The sequence below is a fragment of the Plasmodium inui genome, assembly GCF_000524495.1.
Source record: "Plasmodium inui San Antonio 1 unplaced genomic scaffold supercont1.4, whole genome shotgun sequence".
NCBI classification, from domain to species: domain Eukaryota; phylum Apicomplexa; class Aconoidasida; order Haemosporida; family Plasmodiidae; genus Plasmodium; species Plasmodium inui.
Window position 1 is genome coordinate 801177 of NW_008481838.1, and position 15782 is coordinate 816958.

The 15782-nt window shown below is 43.1% G+C and overlaps 6 protein-coding genes across 6 annotated transcripts; 2 read left to right on the plus strand and 4 right to left on the minus strand.

The window, feature by feature from the left end:
- Positions 1–678: 678 nt before the first annotated feature.
- C922_01342 (hypothetical protein) lies at positions 679–3549 on the plus strand (the record flags this gene model as incomplete). The annotated part of the gene is made up of 6 exons (XM_008816948.1): positions 679–2160; positions 2348–2473; positions 2649–2712; positions 2878–3146; positions 3294–3383; positions 3514–3549. The coding sequence occupies 6 exons, from the start codon at positions 679–681 to the stop codon at positions 3547–3549; spliced, it is 2067 nt and encodes a 688-aa protein (XP_008815170.1).
- Positions 3550–5052: 1503 nt separating this feature from the next.
- Positions 5053–7050, minus strand: C922_01343 (hypothetical protein; the record flags this gene model as incomplete). Its single annotated transcript, XM_008816949.1, has 1 exon — positions 5053–7050. The coding sequence occupies one exon, from the start codon at positions 7048–7050 to the stop codon at positions 5053–5055; it is 1998 nt and encodes a 665-aa protein (XP_008815171.1).
- Positions 7051–8365: 1315 nt separating this feature from the next.
- On the plus strand, positions 8366–9278 carry C922_01344 (hypothetical protein; the record flags this gene model as incomplete). The annotated part of the gene is made up of 3 exons (XM_008816950.1): positions 8366–8461; positions 8810–8974; positions 9135–9278. 3 exons carry the CDS (start codon positions 8366–8368, stop codon positions 9276–9278), a joined length of 405 nt encoding a protein of 134 aa, XP_008815172.1.
- Positions 9279–9982: 704 nt separating this feature from the next.
- On the minus strand, positions 9983–10933 carry C922_01345 (hypothetical protein; the record flags this gene model as incomplete). The annotated part of the gene is made up of 1 exon (XM_008816951.1): positions 9983–10933. One exon carries the CDS (start codon positions 10931–10933, stop codon positions 9983–9985), a length of 951 nt encoding a protein of 316 aa, XP_008815173.1.
- Positions 10934–12105: 1172 nt separating this feature from the next.
- On the minus strand, positions 12106–13095 carry C922_01346 (hydroxymethylpyrimidine/phosphomethylpyrimidine kinase; the record flags this gene model as incomplete). The annotated part of the gene is made up of 1 exon (XM_008816952.1): positions 12106–13095. One exon carries the CDS (start codon positions 13093–13095, stop codon positions 12106–12108), a length of 990 nt encoding a protein of 329 aa, XP_008815174.1.
- Positions 13096–14323: 1228 nt separating this feature from the next.
- On the minus strand, positions 14324–15384 carry C922_01347 (bis(5'-nucleosidyl)-tetraphosphatase; the record flags this gene model as incomplete). Its single annotated transcript, XM_008816953.1, has 5 exons — positions 14324–14438; positions 14717–14826; positions 14924–15027; positions 15178–15320; positions 15377–15384. The coding sequence occupies 5 exons, from the start codon at positions 15382–15384 to the stop codon at positions 14324–14326; spliced, it is 480 nt and encodes a 159-aa protein (XP_008815175.1).
- Positions 15385–15782: the final 398 nt, after the last annotated feature.

Here is a 15782-nt window from a genome sequence, read left to right on the forward strand (position 1 = left end):
GTCAACCCGTGGGAATTCTTTTTTTTTTTTTTTTTTTTTCGTGTTTTTTTACTATAACGTACAATTTTTTCATTCTGCTGCCATGCGCATGTGTGTTTATAGGCACATAAGCGTACATGTATGTATGGCTCCACGTATATGCATATGTATGCTTACACAAGTCGAGGCGAACGTGCAATGAGCACATATAGGCAAATGTATCTACGTGTTGAAGCGGCATTGTAATATGTCATGAGAAAGATAACGTCGTTGTTGTTTCGTAGCTTGCACGCTTCATCATTATTGCTGACAGATAAGAGGGAACAACTTTTTTCTTTTTTTTTTTTTCATAAAAATATTAACCATTGCATGATGTTTTGAATGTGCACTTAAAAAGACTAAAGGGAGTCAGTACAAGGCAAAGTAATGTGCCATTTGTATACAAATGCAAGCACACCGTACGTTTTTGCACATATAATTGTATATGATACGTGTGTACGTTTATTTTTGTATACATAGGACTGCCTCTATGTGAGCGTGAAACAGCGGGATCTCTGCAGTCATGAGATTTTCCCTTTTTTCCCGCACCCGCGCTCGGTCGAATCGCGCGTGTATATACATACAAGCGTAGTACCACACGTGCGTATATATAAACGTACCAAACTTCCTTCGTGCCAACGCCCCATTTCGTTCCCCATGATGAATCCCAACGAGGAATCCGAGGAAAAGGCAACCCAAAAGGACGCGCAGGGAGGAGCACCAAAGGGGGTCCAAATGGGTGAGGAGAAGGTCGCATCCAAGGTAGCCCAAACAGGTGAACAGAAAATCGAGCAGAGTAGACCCACGCAAGGTGGCCCCAAACAGGACAACGCGCACACGAACAAAGAAGACATGCAGAAAAACGTAAAGGACTACAATAACATTAATGACATGATCAGCTACATTATTAAAGTCGGGGTGTGGGAAATGTACACATACGAGTGGCTAATGAACAGAAAAACCTTCCTTTACTACAATACGTATGTAGAGAATTATTTTTTTTACGACAAGAACAACAATTTGACGCCATTTAATGAGAAGTACTTTTTTTTATATGTACTTACATTTGATAACACGGATTTTGTAGCTAGCTTTTTTTTTAAAAAAAATGAAAAAAAAAAAAAAAAGAAAAAAATTAAATTAAGTAGTTACACAAAAACCATGCAAGGAAGGAGAAAAAAACAGGAAGATCGGTACACAGTGATTAACGACATGACCAAGTATATAGATGCTTATGATTACAAAACTTTATTTTTTTATAAAAGAAATCCATTTTATTGCTTTTCCGTAATTGATGGTCACCGAGGTATAAAGGCCTGCGAATATTGTATGACCCACATTGTGAAGAATATTATTTACTACTTTTATAATCAAGACAATGTCAGAGAGGATGAATTTAAACTTGGCTCCTCGTCTGCCACAAAGGATAATAAACAGGATCCCTCTGATTGTCAAAGTTGCGCGGAGAATGGCGCTACCCATAAAAGGAAGATTCAAGGCACGGCGGCCAAAGGAAACACCCAGGAAGGAAGCAAAAAGGGTGAAAATAAAAGCTGTGATGATAGCAGCTCCACGGGTTTCTCCCGCCAGGACTCTTCCACAGGGGATGACAAGAAAGACTCGCCATCACGGAGTAACACAGAAGAGAGTGAAAAGGAGGAAGGTAAAAGCAGGGACAAACGCGTGATGGTAAAGGAACAAATTTCAAAAACTAAGAAGAGAAAAATAGACAGCAGCGACATTACAGAGAGAGAAGAAAGTCCATCACAGAGAGAAAGCGAAGATGACAACAAGAAGCGTAGCGAAGAAAACGTAAGCGCCGATTATGATGGAAGATCCGGGGAAGAAAAGGACGAGTGTACCCGTACCTCCATAACGGAGGATAGGGAAAAAACAACAAGCGCCAAAACCAGCGGGAGTGGCCAACAAAAACTTGTATTTTTAGAGGACCTCACAGATGAAGAAATCATGAATTGTATAAAACTCGCCTTCTTAAGAACAGACGAACAGTTCCTTAAAATTTCCAAATTCCCGAATCATGGTTGCACGGTGATTTCCCTCATTATCATAAAGAACAAAATGTTTATTGCCAACCTGGGGGACTGCCGGGCGATAGGAATCGTCAACGTGAACGATACCTTGGTAAGTGCCGTTGAGGCGATGGAACGGTAGACCGACGGAGCGGTGGAGTGGCCTGGCAGCATGACCGCGAGGCTCTCGTACGCATGTACAGATGTCTATACATATACGTCTGTATATATTTCTTTGTGTTTATTTGCACTTACACATGGCCTGCGTTTTTCCCCCCCTCCGCTCGCCCCCCTTGCAGAAACCGGAAATGCTGTCGCATGACCATAAACCCAATGAGCCTAAGGAAAGGGAGCGAATAAAAAAAATGGGAGGCGAAGTCATCTGCATGCAGAACGTGTTCAGGGTTAAGGCCAACGCGAAGAAGGTAACCGCAAAGATGAAACACCATGAGCCTCGTCTGTGTAGTAATGTGCGCATAGGAAAACCATGTCGAGAAAGCCGGACGCGCGGAAGTACTTCCCCCCTGCCAATACTTCCCTATTTTATTATCAGACAATGAACTTTACCATGCACACCTTCGCGTGTACACATTCACGTAGACCACTGTGGACCCTTCCAATTTGCTGGACCGCTTGCCAATGAAGGAGGAAGTTTACCTAGCCGGTACTATAGATGAAATGCACTCCGAAAAAGTGTGACTCCCAAAGTTGTGCATGTCGATTTTACATTTATATATATGAATGTATGTGTGTGTGTATGTATTTTTCCCGTGCTCACCATGCCCCTTCCCCCCTATATTTGCTCTTCCTCACCGTGACGTAACTGCAGTTTCCAGAGCCATAGGAGACAAAGACTTCAAAGAAAACAACGTGGTGTCAGCCCTACCGGATGTCATCTGCAGAGAGCTGTGCGACGCAGACAGAGATGAGAAGGAATCGGAAAAGGAAAATGTTGAAGCTTCCGACTCGACGGTAACAGTCAAAGTAGAAGAAGACTATTTCAAGGAAGGTGAACCATTTTTTTTTTCCCCGGATGAGATGAATTACCTGTTTGTTGTCTTGGCTTGTGATGGAGTGTGGGACACCCTGTCCAATAAGGTATGTCTAAGTTGATTCCCCGGTCGCCAGTAGCTCCTATGCGTTTTTATAAAGTTTTATCAAGGGGCCCCATCTGTCCAGATGGACGTATACATACACACACCGCTGCACATGTGTCCCCCGCTCTGTTTCTTCGTACCGTTACAGGACGTGACCCAGATCTTGCAAACCTACCAGCACGACCCGGACAAGGCCTGCAGCGAAATTATAAAAACGGCGTTTGCCTGTGGAAGTCAGGTAATTTGAATAAGCCCAAGTTGAGACTGTGTGTGGGTCAATCATACGACCGTTGGCATTGTATCTCTTTAATTAACCTACCATTCAAGTCTCTGAAATGTGTACATGCCCATTTTTTGCTCTCCCCCAGGACAACATAACCGCCCTTGTGTTAAAATTCTACTGAGTTGGGAAGACCTGGGCTGGAGTTTTCTTTTTGGTGAAATGGCCGCCGTGTAAGGCGAATGCAGATACCTTCGAAATTTTTGTACGAACCGCTGTGCTGTACGGAGCTCTGTCTAGCTGAGTTAAGCTTCCCTTTTACCCTTTCGAAGGCGAAGACGCGCAGAAGAAGTGAGGGCGAAATATGTTGAGACATTACAAGAAGGAACAGAACAGGGAGCAATAGTCGTGGATAAAGTAATGGGGGATAGCCCAACCCCCTTTATTAATTACGTATGGAGTAGCACAATGAGATGTGCTGTCCTTTTTTTTTTTTTATGTTTGGGAAATTATGTAAAGGAGAACCTAACAGATGGGAAATTATTTCAAGACGTCTAGTCTAGGTGGCACTGTTCTGCTTTTTCCCCTTTGCATTGTACAGTTAATTTTTCATTTTGAATTTTTTCACCTTTTCAATTGGTGCCGCCCGCTGGTATCGCGCACCTTGCACTGCCCAATTTTGATTACGCGGGAATAAACGCCCTTCCCCAATTACCCTCTTGGAAGAAATACTAGGTGATGGAAAACACGGGGGAGCTTCCAAACGGATAGCGAAACGACACCGTCATGCTAATGAACAGAAGGTAGAATGCCAGCAGAGTGACAAAAGTTACTGCCTCTTTTCGTCGTAAGAACAGTGCGGATAGCCCCCTTCATCGATGGAGTGCCTTAAAAACAGTAAAGCTTCTCAAATTACAGAAGGTACGTTTGTTGATAAGCCTATTGCAGTTATTCCGAATGTGACAAACATAGAAGAAGAAAAAAGAAAAAAAGAAGGAAAAAAAAAAAAAAACGTTAATAGATGATCGATCGAAATGGCAAAAGAGAATACCTTCAATTTTTTAAGTCCCTATCCGTTCCCCATTTTGGCCTTTCATTTAAACGCTGTGAAAGTGTGGATAAATATGTACACACCTGTGTTTCTTGCCCCACCCTTTCTCTCCTGGGCGACAGACATGATGTGCAAGATGCAGCTGCGCATATTTCCGCGCGCCCCGGTACCGTTTCACCGAAATTTTTGTTTTAAAATTGTTTTTCCCCCTTATAGCACCTGTGAATTAATCTTTCCACACGCTGTCTATATGTGTGTATGTGTATGTATGTATGTTTGTGTGCTCCCCCTTTAAAAGGCCACCGCGCGTAGGCCCACTTGCACACCTACATTCACATATCTGTCTGCATTCCTACCCTTGTACTTTTTTTATACGTAATTAAAACAAAAGTTTTTGTGGCCCGTGCACGTGTACATTCGCAATAAAATGGCGCACGCACAAAATGAATTGTGGCTTTAATTAAAGTAAAACATGTTTGAAAAAAAGCTTGTAATTTTGAAAACATGGATGACGCGTGTTGGTGCGAAAGTCGCAGTTTAGTGAACCAGCAGGCACAAACGGGACATCTGCTTCAACCAAGTGGTGCAAAAGTAGCAGTTGCGTCCACCAGCGGCGCGAATGGCACAGCTGCTTCATCAAATCGGCGTGCCCGCACTCGCGCGCAAATACTTCTCCATGGATGCAATGAACCATGAAAAAAAACTGGTGATTAAGCTCCCAGAGCGCGGGTCGGGGAAAACATTTTGATAAATGAGCGGATGGATATCTGCAGAGTAGTAGGGCATTTCGAAGGAGAAATATTTCCATGAGCAAATAAACAAATCCCTTACCTTCGCGAGAGACAAGTGGAGGAACAACTGCACGAGTTCGTAGTCCAGCGCGAGTTGGCAGTTCCGTCCGCCAGTATTAACTTGGGCACGGCCAGGGAGATCATCCCCATGAAAGTCGTCAACATCGTCCCCTCTGGCATCCCTGCTGGGATCCCCGTTGGCACATCTTTCCGCCAAGTTGCTGTGAACCCCCTCAGTGGACTCGTACATGACGGCAAAGCAGAAATCCACGGGAATGGACTGGTTTCCAATGGAGGGAATCATAACGTCGCTTATGAGGAACTCCAGACACTTGTGGTTTATGTCCGTGCAGTGAATTTTTATTTTCTTCCTCTTCCCCGTGACGCTGGGAAGGTTTAGTGCCAGGTTATTATTTCTGTCTTTCAAATTATTTGCTTGTTCGGCCAGGATGTAGAAAATCGATTTATCTATGAGTACCCACTGTGCAGTTGTCAGTTTCTCATGCATCTTTTTGGCTTGCTCAAAAAAAATATTTTCTGGAATTATTCTTTCTGGAAAAGTGTTTGCCCCCCATGCGGAATGATTTTCCTTTGTGTGCGTTTTTAATTCATTCTTTAGCTGTACGTTTAATGGACACAAGTCAAACTGGATGGCATAGTTTTTTTCGATCAAGTGCGCAGCTATCCCTTCGAACTCGACGGAAATGACGCTCATGCTATCCAGCATGCTGAATATTTTTATTTCTTCTTCCTTCACATTTGGGTAGTAAAAAGTGTAACTCTGTTCATTTGTCTTATGCTCACCGTTAATGGATGTGTGAACTTCATTCAGTATAATATCTCCATTCGGTTTGAAGCTATCTTGTCTATTTTGTAGACCCTCTGTTGGGTCATTAATTTTGTATTCTTCGCCAAGAGGAGGAATCATTTCCTGTGTGGTGCTCTGCCTTTTGTTCGGTTTATGCCTAAATAGAGAGTCATCAATAGCGCAACCTCCAGTCTGGTTATGTATTCCACGCTGTATATCCTTTTCCAACCCATCAAACGAAAAAGTGACATTTGCATACTGTGATTTGAAGGGAGAGAAAGAAGGGTAAGGTGGCCAGGAGAGAAATATCGGATTGGAAGAAAAGTTCCAAAAATAAGATGGAAGAAAAAAATACTCAACAGAGACCTCCGTAACGTAAGGGAAATTATTATCAAGTTGTAAATAATCTATTTCGGAATATTTTTTATTTAATACTTTCCAGTATTGAATGAGTTGATTGATAAAATGTAAAAAATATTTCTGTGCAACAATGCCGTTTATGGAGTTAATCTGCTTTCTTGTTTCTTCACACAATTTTCTCAACTTCTGTAGGAGTTCTTTCCTGGTCGTAACAGCGATGCATATGTCCTGGTTGTTAGCTTTTATATCCCTCACATAGTTACACTTATTTAGGGTTAAATATTTTGTGCCCTTATCATAATTCAGTGTACCTAATATTAGGTCAAATAAAACCATCAATTCTTTTAAATCATCCTCGACCATCACTCTGTATTCCTCTCCTTGTGTCCATTCTTTATCATTTCTCAAATTATTGTCATTACTTTTTATCTGGATCCTTTTTTCCATTGCTGAACAGAACAATTGTGCATACTGTTGTAGATTCTTCATATTTTTATTTTCTTCATCTGGTATTTGTTCGAAAACGCAGGATCCATCTGGTAGATATCTGAGCAGTCTATAATCCCCCTCTCCATACGCCTCCACCTTCAAATCGATATCGCGAAATTTTTCTCTCTGCTTTTCATTCTTGTTCGTCTTTTCACTCCCCTCCTCGACTTTTCTGTCTTCCTTCATTTTGTGGTCCTCAGCGTGCAAAGAGAGGAAGAGATAGATTCGTCTCGACGTTACAGGTATGTTGAACTCATCTGTGGTGTTTTTAGTTTTCCCCTTTTTTTTTTTTGTGTGTCTTCTCAACTTGGATTACTGACTCAATGGGAGACCGATCTACGTACTGAGACAACCGTCGTGTAGGTGGACTATTTTTGCGAGCGTGGTCCGCTTATAGAAAAAACCCCACGGAGGAGTCGCACGGAGAGATTTCCCCCTAAGCGGAGAACTGCTTGCTGTCGCGGGTAGCCCCAAGGCGCACCGAGAGAGCATGGTGGTGCATAGATGTACGTACAAGGCGGTGCATGTCTATGTGTGTGAGCGCATAAGCAAGCTTCCTCTTAGAAGCGGTGCAAATGATGCCCTCACTTCGCTCAAAATGGGTGCATATATATATAAGATATACATATATAGATACACCTGTACATACATCTACGTACTCATTTCAAGAATTATTTCTCTGCCAAGCCGAAAAGGCACTTTTCTCAATATGGGTAGTGACACCAATGGCAGAATCGCATCGCATGTGTAGGAGGGCGAAAGTAACACGGCTAAAAACAAAATGGGGAAAGTTGTCCCTAGACATGCGGGAGGGGGAAGAATCCGCCACGCTTCTGCCATGCATCTACCACGCCTCTTCAACCGTTTAGCATTTTTATATGCACATTTTTGCAGAGGAGGAATTGCCCACTTAAAAGGAAATGGAAGAACCGATTAAATGCGTGATGGCGCAGCTCGCGTGATACGCCGCTCCATATGCATACGCATAATCACATGAACTATTGGGGCATAACTGTGGGAACGAATTCGTGGCGCACCACTGGGGTGTTGCATTCGCAGCTCTGTGTACGATGGGGATAGTGGCTGGTAGGTAACGGTTGGTAGGTAGCTGCTGGTAGAGGTAGCGGTTGTGGGCTACCAATTCGTAGCCGCCGCGCCTGTTCACCCTTTCGTTCTGTTCACGCGGTTAACGCATCCGTTTATGCAAACGTTTTTTTTAAGCTCTCTATTTCCCGTTCCATCCACGCATATGCCATTCGGTCGTTTCACTTTGTAACATTTCTTTGTGCAGCATATCACCTGGCAGCGTTTCATTTTGGGGCTGCGAAATGTGACGCTGATTTTTTTTTGACCGCCCCTAAAAAAAGGGTCGCTAAGGAGGGACGTTTCATCTGCCCAGTGTGAGTTAAATTTCAGCTTCGATGAATCTTATGACAAAACTGACAATTGCAGTTTTAGTTAAATTTTATTTTGTTTCTCCTCTATTTAGCATTCACCAGCCATGCAGAGGAACCATGCCAAGATAAGCACCCATGCCATAACGACAAATTTTAAAAGAGCTATCCAACCATTTAAGAGGCATACACTCCGACAGGAGGTAACAAATCAACACAGCTAAGTTCTACTCTTTTAGGTTAATTTATCTCTGTAAATTGGCTGCCCTCATGCGGAGTTGTCAATCAAAGTACGTTCTATCGTTTTTGTCGTACTCGTGAAAGAAGGAAAAAATGGTAAAGTGAAAAAATGGAATAACAATGCCCAAGAGATTCCAGCGTGATGCCTTGAAAACACGTGCATGTTGCGAATCCCCGCTACTATGAAAAGCAGCCTCCTTTCAGGCGGCGCGAAATGGGGGCTACACACATACTATGCTCCCACGTAGCACTGCGTACCTGTAGATATGTGAGTAGATATTTCCGCCTGGCCTTTCCCCCCTGATTCGCAGCTTTTTTTTACCTTTTTTCAACAACTGGCAGATAAAAACCACCACGTGACGGTCGAACTGAAAAATGACTTGCAAATATCTGGGGTATTACATTCGGTAGACCAATATCTGAACATCAAATTGACCAATGTAACTGTGAATCACCCGGAGAAGTATCCTCACTTGGTGGGTAACCCTTCGGAGACGCTTCGTCTGCCTAGTGGAATGGCCAGATGGGGAAGTGAGTGGCTGTCCCGAGGGCGCACAGCCTTTGGGAGGGTTCTCACTTCACCGCTTCGTGACTTCAGCGCCACACTTCCACACCGCTTCCCCTCCCCTCGCGTAGCTGTCGATCAAATCCTGCTTCGTGCGGGGCTCTGTCGTGAGGTATGTTTTCCTGCCGTCCAAAGAAATCGATGTGGAGAAGTTACACCACATGTGCAGGAAGGAAGCCAAGATGACTTCGGAAAAGGAGAAGGAGAGAAAGTGATGGGGCGACGCAAGTAGATGGGCCCATTGCAATCTGCGCATGGAGATACGCGAAAGGCGATTTCGCTTCTCCCCCACTTCATCCAAATGACGGCCACAAGCAACACACACCACGAGGTGGACAAACTTTTGTGGCAAAAAGGGGTCAGTCATCCTTAGGAACGCAAGGAAGTTTTGGAGGCCCCCGTTTGGCACCAAGTATAAATCATTTTTTTTTTTTTTTGTCTTTCATTTTGCAAATTTTTTTTTTTACAATAACTTTTAAAAACAGCGTCATTGTTAAATTGGTTTAAAAAAAGCAACCTTTTCCGTCGGCCGCCATTATGACATACGGAGCGTACAAAGAGGTAAACTTTACCCATGTAAAAGGTTTACACAGAAATGCAGACATATGAAAATACATGTGCATTGGTGAAAACTTTGCAACACAAAAAATGAAAGACAGTTAAAAGGCAAGAAAAAAGGGTCCCCATCCGTTTCACCTTTCGGCACGCGACCAAAAAGTGTGGCTTTAGTCATCATATTCCTCTTCCATAAAACGTAGTTTGCTGAAACACTGCACCAGTGTCGTTTAATGTGTGTGTTTCATTTGTAAGAATGAAATATACATGGTGATATGTTCCTAGGAGGCCCGATTTCCCTTTCGAAACTACTTCCCCCCACCACCACCGACATACATACGTACATACACACACAGAGACACAATCATTGCTGCCTGGCCCAGCCAAGCAACTGCGGGAGTAACAAATTTGCTGCCTTCTGAAAAAGAAGAAATTCAGAAAAAGGGGAGCTGACATGAAGTTCTTCAAAATTGTTCTTTTTCTCGTCATTCAAATTGTTTATCTGAGGACTCTGGTTAACTTCCATGTTGAGGTTATTCATTTCTCCCAAGTTGCCATCCGGATTGCCACACGGATGATACTTGTATCGTATAACTATGTGGTCCTTCTTCTCCTTGTGCTTATCGATAATTAGGCAGTTGTTGTTGCTGCCCTTGACAGATATTGGCGTCTTTATCTTCTCTGCGTCCTTCAGAGAGAGCAAAGGGGCCAAATTGTTGATTTTAAGGATAATGCTCATTTTATTATTTTTGTCGTACTTATTCGAGTTGCTGTGTTTTTTCATGAAGACAAATTGAAACCCCCCCTTTCCATAGATGGTCACTTTATTTTTATTAACGATGTAGTCCGGATATATTGGCTTTATTTGGCACATGGCTGAGCTGCCAAAAATGCTAAAGTATTGGTACGTCGTGTTGGCGGTAGCGACGGAAGCGCCGGGGGGGGCGTTGTTGTCCACACCTTCGGCATTTACACCATAGTTGTACTTCGGGTAATAACTGTTCGGCTGATTTTCGTAATTAAAACTCATCTGGTTTGGCGTGGCACTCGCGTTATTTTCATGGCTGCTCATTTGCATGTTCATATAATTGGGGGGCACATTATTGTACATCCCTGGATTGAAAACCCTATTTTTGTATGTATTGTATTTGCTCTTTTGTATCAGTTTTGCCAAGTCTGTGCTGCTTACATGGGCTCTCTGTGTGGCATGGGGAACTTCCCTTTCTCCTCTGTTCAGAAGCCCAGGGGTGAGGCTGCTGTACAGCTTTGCCTGCACATTGGCGCGCAGCCGCTTCTTTAGATAATTCCCCTGCATTGTGTATCGTTCTCTACGCAGTTGCAGGGTGTGGCTAGCTATGCGTAGGGTAATTATACTGGGCAAAGCAGCTGCGCGGAGGAATGCGCAGATAACTACACGAACCGTGAACACCTCGCGGGGGGCAACTTGCCAACGTGGTCGAATGCCACGAACCCCCAGGCGGATAATTCTCCCGTGTTTACGGATTTGCAAAATTGGGTTGGGGGGGCTACTGAGAAATGTTCCCTCGTTTTAGAAACGTGCCGATTTTCCAACTTTTCAATACCGTCCCCTTTTGCGCTTTTATCTTTCTGCGTTTGGTTTGTATCGACTGGTTGGATTTTATTTCAGCTGACGGGTGGAAGGCTAAATGGCTCTAGGAATTTTTTTTTTTTTTTTTTTTTTGTACCTTTTTCCTTTTGCACGCTTTAAAATGTTTTTACGTTGACGTGGCTAAACATGTTTGTTAGGCAAAATGGTTAATTTGAAGACTTCGCCCGGTTGCATTTGCCATATGTGTATTTTTTCAAAGGGGCTGCTTCTTTCCCCCCCCGTGGGGATCAGCATAGGCGGGGTTAAGAGTATTCGTTTGCCAGTTCTGTCCCGCCCTTTTTTATAAGAACAAGAGTGGGCCTGGTGCGACATGATAAAGTGGGATTTATATGTACACATCGGGAGAACAAACAGGACGGTGTGCAAATAGGTTAAGCGAATCTCTCACCACCTCCCTTCAGAAAATATCCCACCAAGAAGCAACGTATCCACGATGAGACATTAAGGGGAAGTGAAACGCCCCTCTAATTTCTTGGGGCTAACGTTCGGTTCACCCTACACAAAGGTTACCTAAATACAATTTTTGTTCCACGAATGAACAGGGACAAAGAAAAAAAAAAAAAGCAAAAAAGAAAAAGGAAAAAGTCCCATAAGGGGGACTACAAATGTGTGGACAAAACATCGCACAGGGAGAAATTATTCCGTGAAAAATGGGAATAAAAAAAAAGAAGGACCCAATGGTACATGTGCACACATTTGTGCAGATATAGATACAAACATATATATACATACAAATATATACACATTTGCATGGTGTGCCATATAGAAAACCCCTCCATGTTGAGAAAAGAAAAAAGAAGAGGTATAATAGACGCTACATAAAAAATTCAGCCCCGACCTCCACCAGCGCAACCGCGCTAAGGGGAATCTTGAACAATGGGTATAACGTCGAGGTCTGTAAAAGTTGGTAACTCTTGAGATGCCTTCAAATGGTTCAACCCCTGACTTTTACTCCCAAACGGGTAGGCATATCGGATGCAGTTATAAATGTACTTTTTCGATTCTATGCAAGATTGCAAAATGGTATGCTTCTTTGCCAAGTAGCACGCTATGGCTGTGGATAGGGTACAGCCCGTTCCGTGTATGTCTAGCCCTGGCTTCCGCTTAGACCTTAGTTTGTACACGTCATATAGGTAGGTTACTCCCCCTGGTGGGGATTGTCCCAGTTCGCCTGTATCCCTCTGTACTACTTCCCCCCCAGGTGTACTTCCAACCCTTCTGATGCACAAATGGTCTACTGCGTACACCTCATTCTCCTCCGCGAAATCTCCCCCCACATTGCAGCTCTTAAACAAACAGGCATTTATGTCCAACTTGTCCGTCACCAATTTGCACAGGTCAGTAATGTTTGCCTTGGATAAATCCATTTTGCAGTCAAGTGCATCGAGAATGACCCTACACTCGTAAAAGTTAGGAGTAATTATAGAGCTTATCGGACATATTAAATCAAGAGCAAATTTTATGTATTCCAGATTTTCCACTAGGAGGCATCCAGAACTTGAGACAAACACTGGGTCGAAAACTATTAGCAGTTTTTTTCCCCTCTTTTTGTTCATATCTACTATGTACTCACGAACCAATGAAATGATTTTCTTTGAATATAAAACTCCCAGCTTCACCACGTCGATGGTCACATCTGCAAAAATGCTATCCAGCTGCTCCACAATGAAGCTTTCCTCAATTTCTACAATCCTTTTAACCTCCTTAGTGTTCTGGGCTGTTAACACGACGAACACAGTACAGCAGTGGCATCCTAACCCCATTGCAGTTTTTATATCTGCCTGCGCGCCCGCTCCACCACAACTGTCGCTCCCCGCTATGCTTAAGATGTTGCTTATGTCTTCCATGATAGGGTAGCCAAATGTTGGGATAAGAAAAAAAAGAGAAAGAAAAAGCGAAAGCGACAACTTTATGGCTACTTCGTAATGAACTGCTTTAGCCTAATGGAGCATACAATTTTGTAGCTAGCTAGCTAGAAAAAAAAAAAAATTACTTCTTCTGTGAATAAATTTGTACAAAGTGAAGCGAATAAATTAGTGTAGTGCCTGCAAAAGTGTAGTCATTTTAAAGTAAAGAAAATTTCACACTAGGTGGGGGATTCCACAGTGGCGATGGATGCACACATTTCCTAGCAGGGTCGTCATCCCCATATAACGTCATCAGGCACAGCGGATTGTAGGATAGAAAACAAAAAAAATTTCGCTGCACAATGGAACAATACTCCTTTGTGATTCGTATGGAGCGTTATCTTTTTATGCAACTCGTTGTGGCTAATTGCTGGTCGATGACCAACACGTGTCGTTCTTTGGAATCCTATTCGCCATTGCACAGTTATCCTTTTTAAAGAAACTATGGGACAGTTTTTATGACATATTTGCTCGGTTGTTCTTTCACGAAATGGGGACGGATGGGGGGAGGGGGCAGAGATAAATGGGAATTGACAAACGGGGAGGAGATAAATAGCAAAGTGGCAAATGGCAGGGTGACAAATGACAAAATGCCAAACGACGAAGTGAGAAATGGCAAAGTGACATATGACGAGGTCAAAAATGAAGACCGTCAAATGATAAAGATGCACCGAACACGTCTGCGAAGATTTCAACGCTCGGTGGAAAATTTATGCAGCGTGTAAAAAAAAAAATAAAAAAAAAAAAAAATAAAAAAAAAGAAATTGTAAACCCCCACTTCCCCAAGTTCTCCCATTCTTTAAACAAGTGTGAAAAATTAAAACAGCCGATTCGTTGTCAAAATAGTAGGACACATGCACCTCAGATACATTGTGCGCAAATAAAATGTGCCAATTTAGCGAGTGGCCTACTGAAACGGATTTATTTTGCCTATTAGCGAATTATCCTTTTTTTTTCTTTTTACCATCCGTAAGAGAGCATCGAACTGCTATCTGGGCACGCGAATTTTTCAGTCCACAGGCGAGCTCACCTCCAAAGTGTGCTCAGTTGGATAAACACACGCCGGGTTATATGGGCACCTTTGAGCGTTACCCATGTGTCCATAAAAAGTCGAACCCAGCCCGCGTATGCAACACATATGCAGTCCCAACTGGGGTGACTTCCAAAATTACGACGACATGATCATCTCTCCGTTGTTCTTCAAAAAATCCTCCGCGTGTGTGAGCAAATCGGTTAGAGACCCGGGGAGTGAATACGTGACCGACTCGTCGCTGTGGATCCACCTGTTGGCCGGAAAAGGGGGGGAAAAGAAAAACGCAATGGAATCGTAACAGCATCACAATGGAATCGTAACAGCATCACAATGGAATCGTAACAGCATCACAATGGAATCGTAACAGCATCACAATGGAATAGTAATAGCATCACAAGAGAATCGTAAAGAACCACAATATAATAGTAAAGCATCCCTATCGAGTGGCGGTCCATTCGACGAACTAGGCAGCCCATTCCATTAAACGCCCCGGCCCCGCTACCATCCCCCGATTTCTAAGCGCCTTACTTATAATCCGTGTGTTCATCTGATAAAGTGATGCGTTCCTCGTTGTTCAGCAGAAGCGCCAGATAATAGGTGGTCTCCTTTAAACTATCATGAACCCTATATTTTAATGTCTAAACAAGGGAAGCAAAAAAGGACCAAGTGGGAGAAGTGCACCATAGGTCTGACAGGATGGTGATAGCGTTCCATAATCTATGTATGTAAGCACACCTCTTGATAATTTAGTAACTTGTACTTGTCCCTATCCAGTCCCGTTTCTTCTAGCGTTTCTCTCAGGGCAGTGTCTAACCCATTTTCGTTATTTTCGTGCAGACCTGCGTATTGGAAAGGAGAAATGTGCGGAGGAGGCTCATTGCGCGGGACATGTCGGGTATAAGTATGTTCCTAAAATGTGGCGGCAGGAGTCCCAAAGATTTAAAGGCGAGTGACCCTGCACTATGTCCAGAAACCCCTTCGCAGGGTACCTTTTGGAGGAGTCCAATGTTTATTCCCGTACGATGCCTTTAAAAATAAAAACTCAATTCTTGAATTATCACCTAAAAAGCTTCCTGCGCCACTGTACAGGATTCTACATAGCAGAATGCCATAGGCTTTTATAATACCGTCCCTGTGTGTGTGTGGGGTGTCATTAGGAAGAAGAGAAAGGGGAAAAAAAAAAATTACTCTTTCATTTCGAGCCTTTACAATTAATTTGCGCGCTATAAGGTGCTTTATTCGTCTGCCCCCTTTTGTTGAGTTCTTTTGCCAACATTCTACATCTACAGTCGTACAAAGACCTTTTCAATGGAGGGAACTAGGACATATGGATTTTTGTAAAAATTATGAGCGCGCTTATATCCTTTTTCTCATTACCTCATTTTGCTATACTTGCAGCTTTATAAAGAAGGTAGCTTCGAACGACGTTACGCGCGGATGTAGAATCTCTGCAAAGCAATCTTGGCGTTGACATGAAATGTAAGAGTAGGTACTACATTATAAGATTCGAAAATGTGGGACGGCTTTTATTTATCTCTCTATGTAGCACTGGGATCTACAATCTCAGGTCGCGAGTTGATACATATATGTATAA